Source organism: Triturus cristatus, chromosome 2_1 (assembly GCF_964204655.1).
Source record: "Triturus cristatus chromosome 2_1, aTriCri1.1, whole genome shotgun sequence".
In the NCBI taxonomy this organism is placed as follows: Eukaryota; Metazoa; Chordata; class Amphibia; order Caudata; family Salamandridae; genus Triturus; species Triturus cristatus.
In genome coordinates this window covers 331,368,655-331,381,146 of record NC_140581.1, presented here as the reverse complement: position 1 = coordinate 331,381,146, position 12,492 = coordinate 331,368,655, and the positions used below count along the sequence as shown (strand labels likewise).

General features: G+C 45.6%; 1 protein-coding gene across 1 annotated transcript in view; it reads right to left on the bottom strand.

Annotated features, from left to right (window-relative positions):
- Window positions 1–529: 529 nt before the first annotated feature.
- The window catches only part of PARP8 (poly(ADP-ribose) polymerase family member 8), a 788,553-nt gene continuing 776,590 nt past the window's right edge, over window positions 530–12,492 (bottom strand). The window contains exon 26 of the mRNA XM_085631232.1: window positions 530–3,811. Within this exon, the coding sequence (XP_085487358.1) occupies window positions 3,709–3,811 (103 nt within the window). The 3' untranslated portion in view covers window positions 530–3,708. The remainder of the gene's footprint in view (window positions 3,812–12,492) is intronic.

Genomic DNA, 12,492 nt, shown 5'->3' with positions numbered 1-12,492 from the left:
TGTGTTTTTCCCCTCTTAATGCCTCCTCGTCAGTGCAGTGTTGCTTCAAGATGCTTTTCTCCAACGATAAAAACAATCCTACCAACTAAAATGACGTGAAAGTTAAATCTTGTGGTTTCCAGAGCTTCAAAGCTCACTCACGGATTCAAGAGGCATGCTGCCGTGTATCGAGTAATGCATATCAGAGGGGACCACTCGCATCCATGGGATGTTTATCAGGATGATATTGTACTTCATTTGCCAATGAACGGGAAGAACATTTTGCCAGATTTTTAAAAATGTTTTTATGTCCTTCTTGATGCAATTACAAGTAATTTAATAAATGCTTAGCTATTTCCACAGCAAAGTCTTTAAAACCATTTCTAATGTAAAATAAACTTTTTTATTCAGAATAAAAATGTTTAGACTCACCCAATTTTCCATTTAAATACAGAGCAGTTGTCTAATGAGGAAGATATACAGCACTTAAAAAAAAGCAAACATTTCAATTTTTTGTCAATATAACATTTTTTTTCTTAATAACTCATTTTTATTTTTGTCTTTTTTATTTTTAACAAAAAAACGAGGAAAGGGGTTATCATGGCAGTAGTAGAAAATGTTACAAATATAAGTATGACCCAAAGCACACAGTACAGTATGCCATTTTCTTTTATAAAATGACACGTTAAATAGAAATGGATTTTAAGCTTAACCTTATTTAACGGATTTAATGTGTGCACCAACTACTATAAAATCAAAGAAACTATCCTACAGCATCAGTAAACAGTTTTCAATTGATTAGGAAATACAAATATTAAAAAGATTGGAATTCTTTAGCATTCCATAGCTGAACATGGCTAACAAACCGATAAATACTGAAAGGTGGTATGTAATCGAATGAACTTCAACCGTCTATAAGGATTTTGAAAAAGTTCAACAAATTGGAAAACAAAGGTACTGAAGTGAGTAAAATCTCAAGAATACATTTGATATTCTAACTTCAAGGAGCACAGCTGCTGTAAAAGTGACACGCAGTGCTGGTGTTCTTAACGTTGCCACTGTTCTGTTATTTTTGGACTTCTTCCACAGGGGCCATTAAGAATAGGGTTGTTTTGCCAAGTTAACCTCAGCTGAATCCGTCTGAATGTGGAGACGGAGAACAGAGGGTTGCAGCAAGCAGAGAGCAGTGTGCTTTTCTGTTGATATGTAAAGTTCACATTTGGTCTTGGGCTCTCATAGTGTATGCCGTCTCAGAACCTATACGCTGAACAGAATGCACAGGCTAAAATGAAAAGGGCTACAAAATCGTAGGCACGGTTGTCAACGGCGTCCATTCTCAGGAATGCTGGGTGTTATATGAGGACTGAGAAAACACAGCTCCATCCGTCGCCATATTGAAACTTTGCTGCTCGGTGAAAGACACCTAGGAGAATTTGGCGAAATGCTACTCTCTGATCAGGATGCGAGCTAGAAGGTTGTGATGTCATTGATCGGAAAGTATTAATAACTTCACCATTTCATATGAATAGTTTTCTATATTGGGCATAACAAATTACTCTATGAAGCACTGATTAGTAAAATGCATGTTAATGGTAAACCTCGTTTCAATAATGGCACAGCTAAAGGTACTGCGCATTTCTATTGATAACTAACATTTTAGCTTAAAAAATTTAAGAGTAACTGGGGTTTTGCACGTTTGGGTGGAATATTATGTACCTTGTAGGACTGTCCCAGTTTGTAAGCTCAAACATTTCCACCAAGTGGAACCACGTGACCGAGGATGCGAAAGAACCATCATTTCCCTGTGAAAGGTCATATTGTATCAGTGGTGCCTGAGTGCACTCTTATAGACCGGAGGTCTGATTGGCTACTTGCAGACCTGGTTTCTTCCCCACTGAAGGATGGAGTCAGACCGAAGCACCGCCTCAAGGGTGAGCGCAGCCCCCTGCTGCCTTCCTGTGCCACTGTCAAAGGACTGATACCGGGTGAATATACAGGAACCCTACTTCTTGTGTACTCCCTGCGCACGGGATGTGAGTTTGTACACCGCTTGGCCTGGCGTTAAAAAAGAGCCAAAGTCCCCCTCCACGTGGCCACCATTAAGTATTCTTGGCAACCTTCTTGACCTATAGCAAACACACTGCTGCAGGCCTCCTCTAACGGGGAACGCAGCGGGTGTCTTCCCTTGGCTAGCAGGCATATGGCACATCCCTCGTGGCCTATGTATCCCCTTATAATATAACATTGCCAGAGACTTGAAAGAATCGTCCATTTGCACGGAGGCCTAGACACTGGCTCAGGCATCCAATATTGCAAAATGGGCCATTTGCACGCCAGCTTGTCTTTCTGAGATGTAGCCCTTTGAGGAATGTTCATATGTCAAATGTGTTTACTAAAATGTAGAAAAGACTAGTGCAAAAGATTTATAACTTCAACGTCATCTGCCGCTGTTCATTTTCAATATAAATAAACAATACTACAGAGACAATTATCGTCTTATTTGACCTGAAATCAATGCTGGCCAGATTATGAAAAGCGCAAGAGTCAATGGCAGAGTTTGCAAGCGGTGCCTGGAACCTTTGAGTTGCAGGCTGCACACAGACCTATAGAGAGGCCACGGAGTTACAGCAGCAACATGCTCCGCTTTGCAAGAAAGTGACATTTAATACCAACAAATGCGCTGTTAGGAAATATGTTGTCGTTTGTTTCAATGGAAAATGCATGGTCTGCCACTCAAAAGTGTTGAAGCTGCGCTTATAAATCCTGTGCATCTACTGTTCATTCCTAATTAGACGATCCTTATAGTGAGCGGAATAATGAAGCAACTGAATGTATCCATCGTCAGTGCAAGCTATTATTTGACATTGCATTGTTTACAAAAACATTTCATTTTACACTCCAGGCGCAGTACCATGATGGGCTGCGTAGGCCCAGCAGAGAGGCCAATGCTTGTTGTATGTGCTAGCAGTGTGCAAAGTGAATTCATGTAACCTCCCTGCGTGTCTCAGAACCAGTAGTCCTTACTGCCAGGCCCTATATTCATGTTCAGCATGATATGATCCCAGCTGCCCGGGTGGAATGCAGGAGGTGGTCTCATCAGCATTATTATTTTCTGTGTTTACATCGAGCAGATACTGCGTGTTTTCGATGGGACATTTTCAACAGCTCTCCTGCGGTAGGAGACATGTCATTTTATCGAATGTTGCACAAGTCTGATAGGAAATTCAGCTAAAACAATGGGTAAGTAATTTTTGAGCAATAATACATTTACACATTTTGTAACATATTTTCCCCACAAGTTGGCCTCTGAAAATGTCTTTCAGCCATCTTATTCTAAATTGCATCACAAGAAGTGAAGGTTATACATATTGCGAAGCATCACACCATTATGGGTCTCTAAATTATAAAACTCGTCTTCCTTGCACGTTAGCTCATTGTTCGTAAAATTTCCAGAACGAAATGTCTAAATCAACTGCTTTACAGAAAAGTGTGTGTTTTCATCCAGTTTATTTCTAACAAGGAATATAGACATCTGCGAAATAACTTGATGGTAGTGGACATGTTGCCTTTTAGTCCGAATACAAACGTCAGGAAAACACAGAAATTCAAAAGGGCAATGATCTGCGTTAAGAAACAAAATAATTTGTTTTCACCATTTTCAGTTCAAAATCCAGCTTTGAAACTGAGGAAGGCATTACGTTATAACCCGAATCCTTAAAAGAAGTCCACTCAACCAGTAGCTGTTTGGTTACCAATGACCCGAAGAATTTCTTTGTGAATGCTCTGATCCTGTGTATTTATGCTTGTATCGCCCACTTGACCATCTTCATAACTGAAAAAATGAAGGGAGAAACAAAAGTGATATACTGTAAGTACAGATGAAACATTTCACCCTTTTTACAACTGTATTACAGGGTGATTACAAGACTGGCCACAGGTAGAAAACCTGCATTACAGTTTTAAGTTGATGTGTATAGAGATTTTGGAGAGAGACAAATTCAACATTTAAGATGGAAAATTCCGTTTTGTAAAAATAACCACCTTTCAACAAAGCCACTCTTGTCTCCTACCCGTTTCCTTCACTCATACTGAATTCTCTCCCATGACTGTTTCGAGCCACCCCCCTCTCTGTCTGATAGACAAACTCCACCTACATCAAGCCAACCACCCCTCCCCAACAGCAGCTCAACAGGAACGTTGTTATCGCAAGTCAGATGTGGCACTACAGGTCTCTACAAGTTTAAAAAAAGTAGATCTCTTCTTGGGTACTGCAGATCACTTTACAAACTCCAAAGAGGACCATACCATTTATGACCACATCTTCACTGAAGACATATGAACTGTTTCTTATAGCGACAGCAGTGCTTGTTTTGCTGTGACTAACATCGAAAATTGCCTTGTCAGCGGAATGGATGAAGTGCTGTATTTCGTATGGAAAGAATTCAATCATCCATTCCCCCCCCCCCCCCCTAGTTATAGATGTTGTCGGTAACCTTGAACATGACCACTCTGATTTCCTAGGAAATCGTGGAAACATATCTAAAACTTTCTTTTGTCACTTTTGCATGTCCAGGTTGTTTCAAAGAAGAGTATCGAAAATGCATTTTTCAAATGTATATTGAAAAGCTCTAATCTTTGTAAATAAAACATGAACTGCCATTATCAGAAAGATGAGACACATCATTGTAATAAGCATTATCAGGATGGTGAAAACTGCAAACAATTCAACCATGTTAATTGTTCATAATATTACTAAGGTTACTCCTATCTATCACTAATTTCTCTATGCTAAAGAGAGCATGTCGTGAGTACCCATATTCCAGGCCTATTGGGATGACCTAACCCCATACATTAGTACTGTATGTCAGGAAGCCGGTTTCAGTGCACTAACAAATGCACTCTGTCTGTTTGTGCAGGTCTGCACACATCTTCTGAGCGGCTATCTTCCTTCTCAGCATTAAGGTAGGGTACAGCAAAACTGCACCTCAGGCAGAGTTCACAGCAACGTTCAGTGATGACTCCGGCTGGAAGTGAACCACGCACTGACTTCAGCATGGATGCTGTTTGAATAATAAAACGGCAAGCTTATCACACTGTGCCAGAGGTGCAGAACAGTGTCATTAATAAGTTTAGGAAGAATTAGTCATCTCCTACGAGCAAATCTTAAATAAAATTAAATAAGGCATCATGCTTGAAGTTGTGCGACCCTTAAAAAAATGAATAGCCTATAGGGAGACAATGGCTATAAGAAACAAATGCATGCATGGCATATTCGCAAATTAGGGAAAACATTCCCATACCACCATTAGAAAATGTTGCTAAGTTAAAAGGAAAAACTAAAAAACAAGTTACTTACCTTCGGTAACGCTTTTTCTGGTGGATACAGTATCTGCCTGTGGATTCCTCACCTTGTGAATATCCCCTGCGCCAGCATTCCACGGAACTATTTTCCCCAGCTCTCTACGCCGACGTCATAATGATTCGGCTCCGCTCGCGACTCCGTATGACGTCACCGGAGCCATAAGAGAGCCACGTCGGCGTGATGACGTCAGTTCCACCCATTTTTTCCGTGCCTCCGAGGCGAACAGGTGGACCGACAACAGATTCAAAGTATACACAGTACACAACATTCGAACAAATATACATAGTACATATATAAAAAAGGAAAGCTAAGGAACAAAAGCATTTCCTAAAAGTGTACCAGATAAAACAACATGTCAAACAAGGCATCCTTTAAGGTATACAAAGGTGGACAACGGGGAGGCGGCTGGGCCAGTGAGGAATCCACAGGCAGATACTGTAACCACCAGAAAAAGCGTTACCGAAGGTAAGTAACTTGTTCTTCTGATGGATACATCTGCCAGTGGATTCCTCACCTTGTGAATAGATTCCCACAGCAGTCCCACTCCCGGAGGAGGGTGTCCACCTTCCTATACTAAAAAGTCCTGCAAGACAGAGCGCGCGAAGTGGCCCTCCCTCCTCATCTCAGAGTCTAAGCAATAATGCTTTGCAAAGGTATGGAGGGAGGCCCAAGTCGCGGCTTTACAAATGTCTGCCACAGGAACACCGCTGGCCAAAGCAGAGGTAGAAGACTTAGCTCTAGTTGAATGAGCTCTAATACCCTCAGGAGGAACCTTACCAGCTAGGGCGTAGCAAATCCTGATGGCCAGGATGATACATCTGGACAGAGTGCGCTTGTGCACAGCTTTTCCTTTAGAATGTCCAACATAGCCCAGGAAGAGCTGATCGTCTAAACGAAAGTCTTTCGTTCTGTCCAAGTAAAAGCTCACAGCTCTTTTTGGGTCCAGACGATGAAGTCTTTCCTCCTCCTTGGAGGGTTGAGGAGGTGTATAAAAAACAGGGAGAGTAATAGACTGACCCAGATGAAAGGGAGTAACTACCTTGGGTAGGAAAGCAGCCCTGGTCCTGAGTACCATCCTTTCAGCATGCAAGGATAAAAACGGGGGTTTTGAACTAAGAGCTTGAAGCTCACTCACCCTCCTTGCCGAGGTTATGGCTACAAGAAAGACCGTCTTAAAAGACAACAGCCTCAAAGGGCAACTATGAAGGGGCTCAAAAGGGGACCCCATCAAGAAAGTTAAGACAAGATTAAGGTCCCACTGTGGCATTACAAAAGGAGTAGGTGGGAACCTATTAGTAAGGCCTTTGATAAATCTTAAAACAATAGGAGATTTAAATAAAGACGGCTGATCTGGAAGACACAGAAAAGCCGATAAGGCCGATAGATAGCCCTTAACCGTGGCCACAGCACAGCCCTGCTGAGCCAAGGAAAGAGCAAACTGAAGCACATTGGAAAGATGGGCCTTTAAAGGGTCAATGGATCTCTCCCCACACCATTTAACAAACTTAGACCACCTGTAGGAGTAAATGGACTTGGTGGAGTGTCGCCTGGCCGATAAAATAACATCCACCACATCAGGCGGGAGAGAGAAAGAATTCAGGTTGCCCCGTTCAATCTCCAGGCATGAAGGTGTAAGCTCTGGAGGTGGGGGTTTAGAACCTGCCCCTCCGACTGCGAGAGGAGGTCTGCCCTGAGAGGGAGACGGAGCGGAGGGCACGAGGAGAGGTGGAGAAGATCTGTGTACCACACCCTTCTTGGCCAATCCGGGGCGACCAAAATAACTTGGGCCCGGTCTTGGCGAATCTTCCTCAGAACCCGAGGAATCAAAGGTATGGGAGGAAACACGTAAAGGAGTTGTGAGCCCCAACTCAACTGAAACGCGTCCCCCAACGCCCCCTGCATCGGAAACTGGAGACTGCAGAATGACGGGCAATGCGCGTTCTCGCGGGTGGCAAATAGGTCCATCCGAGGAGTTCCCCACGTCCGAAAGACGTGACGAACCACCTCCGGATGAAGCCTCCACTCGTGGTCGGAGGAGAACTGCCGACTGAGACTGTCCGCACGAACATTTAGCACCCTGGCCAGATGATTTGCCATCAAGCAAATCCGATGATCCTGAACCCAGGACCAAAGCCATAACGCCTCCCTGCAGAGACGAAACAACCCTACTCCTCCCTGCTTGTTGACATACCACATTGCGGTAGTGTTGTCCGTCAGGACTTGAACCGACTGACCGCGAAGGGAAGGGAGGAAGGCCTTGAGCGCCAAACGAATCGCCCGCAATTCCAGAAGGTTGATGTGAAGCAACCTTTCCTCTGGAGACCAAAGACCCTTGATCTCCAGATCCCCCAGATGAGCACCCCACCCTAAAGTGGATGCATCCGTTATCACTGTGGCCACCGATGGAGGTAGATGAAAGGGCTTTCCTTGAGACAGATTGCCCTCCGCACTCCACCAAGATAGATCCGCTGCAGCTTCTCTGGAGATCCTGATCGACTCCCTGAGATCTCCTTTGTGCTGATACCACTGCCTGTGGAGGCACCACTGGAGCGCCCTCATGTGCCAGCGTGCATGGTTGACCAACAGAATGCAAGAGGCGAACAGACCGAGCAGACGAAGGACCTTCAGAACTGGAACAACCGCTCCATTTTGGAATAAAGGGATCATCTCCTGAATGTCGAGAATTCTTTGAGGAGGAGGAAATGCTCGACACACAGTAGTGTCCAGTACCGCCCCTATGAACAGGTTGCATTGAGAGGGCACCAGGTGAGATTTGGGCACATTGATTGAAAAACCCAAGTCGAATAACAGCTGAGATGTTACCTGCAGATGATTCTGCACCATCTCCGGGGACTTCGCTTTCAGAAGCCAGTCGTCCAGGTATGGAAATACTGGAATCCCTGACCTCCTGAGATTAGCAGCCACCACTGCCATCACCTTGGTGAAGACTCGAGGTGCGGAAGTAAGACCAAACGGGAGGATCGCAAACTGGTAGTGTTGCGACCCAACCGTAAAACGGAGATACTTCCTGTGCGACTTCAGGATTGGGATGTTGAAATACGTATCCTGTAAGTCGATCGACACCATCCAGTTTCCTTGCTGCAATGCTTGAAGAACCAGCGCAAGGGTCAGCATCTTGAATTTCTCCTGTTTCAGGTAAAAATTCAAGACTCTGAGGTCCAGGATTGGACGCAATCTGCCGTCCTTCTTGGGAATTGGGAAATACCGGGAGTAGCATCCCTGACCCCTTTCCTGCTCCGGAACCACCTCTATTGCACCTTTTTGTAACAAAGTACGAACCTCCTTCTGCAGAAGAAGCAGATGGTCTTCCGAGCAAAAACCCTGGCAAGGAGGGTAAGGGGGAGGAAACTCCCGAAAGGGAAGGGCGTAACCAGTCTCCACGAGGTTTAAAACCCAAAGGTCGGTCGTAACAGATTTCCAACCTCGCAGAAAGTGGGACACCCGACCCCCCACAGGTCTCACATGATCTAGGATGGGGGATCTAGGGCTGTTTCCCTGAAGCTTCATTGGGTGCAGAGGAGGCAGAAGATGAAGATGGGTTGCGGCCATAACCTCTTCGTCCCCTTTGCCTTCCTCTATACGACCTATAGAGGGGATTCTGCTGCTGCTGTTGCTGCTGAGGTTGCCGGAAGGAACAAAAAGAGGATCTCCCAAAGCTTCTAAATTTCCTAAGACCAAATCCCTTAGCAGGAGTCTGTAGCCCCAAAGATTTTGCCGTAACCCTGCTATCTTTAAATCTTTGCAAGGCAGAATCAGCCTTCTCGCCAAAAAGTTTTTCTCCATCAAAAGGCAAGTCTACCAAAGTGGCTTGAACATCAGTAGAGAAGCCAGAAGAACGAAGCCACGCTTGCCTCCTAGTGGCTATCGAAGACCCCATTATCCTTGCCACAGAATCAGCCGTGTCTAGTCCCGACTGAATTACCTGCCTTGCAGCAGCCTGAGTGTCAGTGACCACCTCCATAAAAGAAGCTTTCTCTCCTTCTGGCAGCTTGGGGGCTAATAATTTCATAGAGTCCATCAGTGCATGAACATAGCGCCCTAGTAAACAAGTGGCATTAGTAGATTTAAGCGCCATGCTGACTGAAGAAAATACCTTTCTGGCTGCTTGATCAGTCTTTTTAGAATCCCTATCCGCAGGAGTCTGAGGGAAGGCGCCTGAAGAATGCTTCGAACATGAAGCTTGCACCACAAGGCTTTCTGGAAAAGGGTGGGAAGAAAGAAAGCTTGGATCTCCCGGAGCCACCCTATACCTCCTTGCCACTTGTCTGGAGACTGCAGGCGAAGAGAGTGGCTTACGCCAAACATCCATTACAGGCTCTAAGATAGCCTCATTAAAAGGCAACAAGGGTTCAACATTCGAAGTTGGTGAATGCAGGACTTCAGTCAAGAGGTTTAGCTTATATTCAGCAGAGGGTAACTGCAAGTCCAGCAACTCTGCGGCCTTCTTGATAACTGAATAATAGGGGGCCAATTCTTGTGGTGGCGAAGACCTAGTCAAAGAATGCTCCCACTCCGGAGTGGTATCAAGACCACTAGCATCCTGTATGCTTTCAAAGTCATCAGAAGAAGCATCCACCTCACCTTCTTCCACTTCCTCCCTATAACGCTCCTCTTCCAAGACTCTCTAGGCCTCTCTCCTTGAACGGATCCGAGGAACCAGCGTCAGCGGTGCCGTACGCGGAGTCGGTGGAACCGAACGTGGTGTCGGCGGCGCCTGGCGCAGAGCCGAAGGAGTCGGCAACGGCGTCGAGAAGGCTCCGAAGAAGGCCGCTCCAGCTGAAGTCGAGATGGATCACCAGACGGCGCCGGAAACTGCCACGAAGGAGCCTTCGGCAAAAAGGGCATAAACGGGGCCTGAGCATAATTCTGCGGCACTCCCAAGGTGTATGCCATAGGACCACCGGGACAAGATGGTGCACCGGATGGGAAGGCAGCCCGTTGAAAAATCCCATACATCGCATTAAGGAAATGCGTTGAATCTGCACCCGGAGCCGGGAACTGCGGATAAGGGATTGACTCTGAATACGGTCGAGGAGTACCCGGAACCGGAGCCGAAGTGTCCTCACCAGGCGCCGCAGGATCAGCTGGTCCTGGAGAAAGCTCTTTCTCTTGTTCAGTGTCAGAAGCAGAAGACTCCACTGGCGCCGAAGACTGCGCCTGGGACCGCGCCGGAGTCCGCTTCGGCGAAGGCAACCTCTCTGGAGACCTCCTAGGAGATGGAGAAGAAGATACAACATCCTTACTTCGACGTCGAGGCGACGGCGATCTCGAAGTCTTACTCCTTGAGGACCGGCGCCGAGACCTATGCTTCCTCTTCTTGTGTTTCTTCGACTTCGAAGAGTGCGAAGTCGACAACTCCGGCCTCGATTTCAGCTTCTTTCTAGCTCTTCTTTCCTTCTTTGCTTTGGCCATGAAGAGTTTCGCCTCTCTCTCCTTCAGGGCCTTGGGGTTCATTCTTCTGCAGCTGGAACAGTCCCCCACGTCGTGGTCAGAAGAAAGACACCACAAACAATCCTCATGGGGGTCAGTCATTGACATGTGGCCCCCACATTCCCTACAAGGTTTGAAACCAGACTTCCTCGTCGAAGACATGGTGAATCCAGAAACAATAACCACTACAAGACTACAAAGTAGCAGGAGAGTGCTGGAAAACCGTTACGCGTCCACGGCGCGGAAAAAAGGGAACTGATGTCATCACGCCGACGTGGCTCCGGTGACGTCATACAGAGTCGCGAGCAGCGCCGAAGCATTATGACGTCCACGTCGGCGTAGAGAGCTGGGGAAAAAAGTTCTGTGGAATGCTGGCGCAGGGGATATTCACAAGGTGAGGAATCCACTGGCAGATGTATCCATCAGAAATGGAGATTACATGTATATTACAAAACATTGGGCTGGTGTGTTTGGAAGGATTATTTATCTCATGTCTGATCGGTGTTTAACACTTTATACTTTAAGAAACAAATATGAGTGTCTGTAGTTATTTTTGAAAGGTTGGGAGGTCACTGATTGCCCTTGTATCAACTCCATGTGGGAAACCCATTGTCATACCATTATATAACAGAATCTTCCAGTCTCCTCAACACTCAAATCTATTATGACTTGCAGAAAGTTTTAATCTTCCAACTGGGAAGTATCACTAGCAAGCCAAAAAGGTCTCGCCTATGTGAGATCTATTGGCTTTAATGAAGTGGACTGGCTATGAGTGGAGTGGCATTGTGTGCAATGGCATTGTGTGATGTGGAGTGGCATTGTTTGGTGTGAATGGGCCCTGTGTGGCATGGATCGTCTCTATGGTGTAGAGGTATTGTGGGGTATGGAGTGGAATAACATTGAGTGGAGAGGTATTGTGTGGAATGGACAAAAGTGATATTGTGTGGGATGGAGTGGAGTGGAAATGATGTGGTGAATAGGCACGTGCCATTGAATCGAGTGGAGTGGCATTGTGTGTAGAGGTATTGAGTGTAGAGACTTTAAATGCTTACTTGATATTTTGTTGAAGTGTTTCACCAAATTCATCTGTGGGTGGTAGCTTGCTCAGCAACCCCAGATACATTTTGTTTTTTATCTCTACTGATGAAGGATAATATCCAGAAACACATGTCTAGAGATTAACAGCACTAACCTGCACCAAATTTGGTGAAACACTTTAACAAAAATGTCAGTAAACATTTAAACTGAACTGCATTTACCAGGATGCTAAGGGGTGAACTGTGCTGGGAGGTGAAGCAGTGTGCTCCCATCCTCCTTCTGACATCCAACTCATACCTGATGGACAAAACAACCACAGCGAGAACCAACTTCAACAACCGCATGACCATGGTAGCACATTGGATGCAAACTGTTTGCAGCTCAACTCTGACAAGACGGAAGTGTACTTGTCTTCGGCACCAAGACCTCCCATGGGACTCCACCTGGTGGCTATCAGAGCTAGGACCAACACCCACACCAACAAATCATGCAAGAATCCAGGGATCATCCTAGATGGCAAGCTCAACATGGTGGCTCACGTCAACGCAGTCTGATCCTCCTGCTTCTACATCCTACGAATGCAGCAAAAGATCTTCAAATGATTGTCTCAATACCAGACGGACCATCACGCAATCACTCATCACCACAATGCTGGACTACAG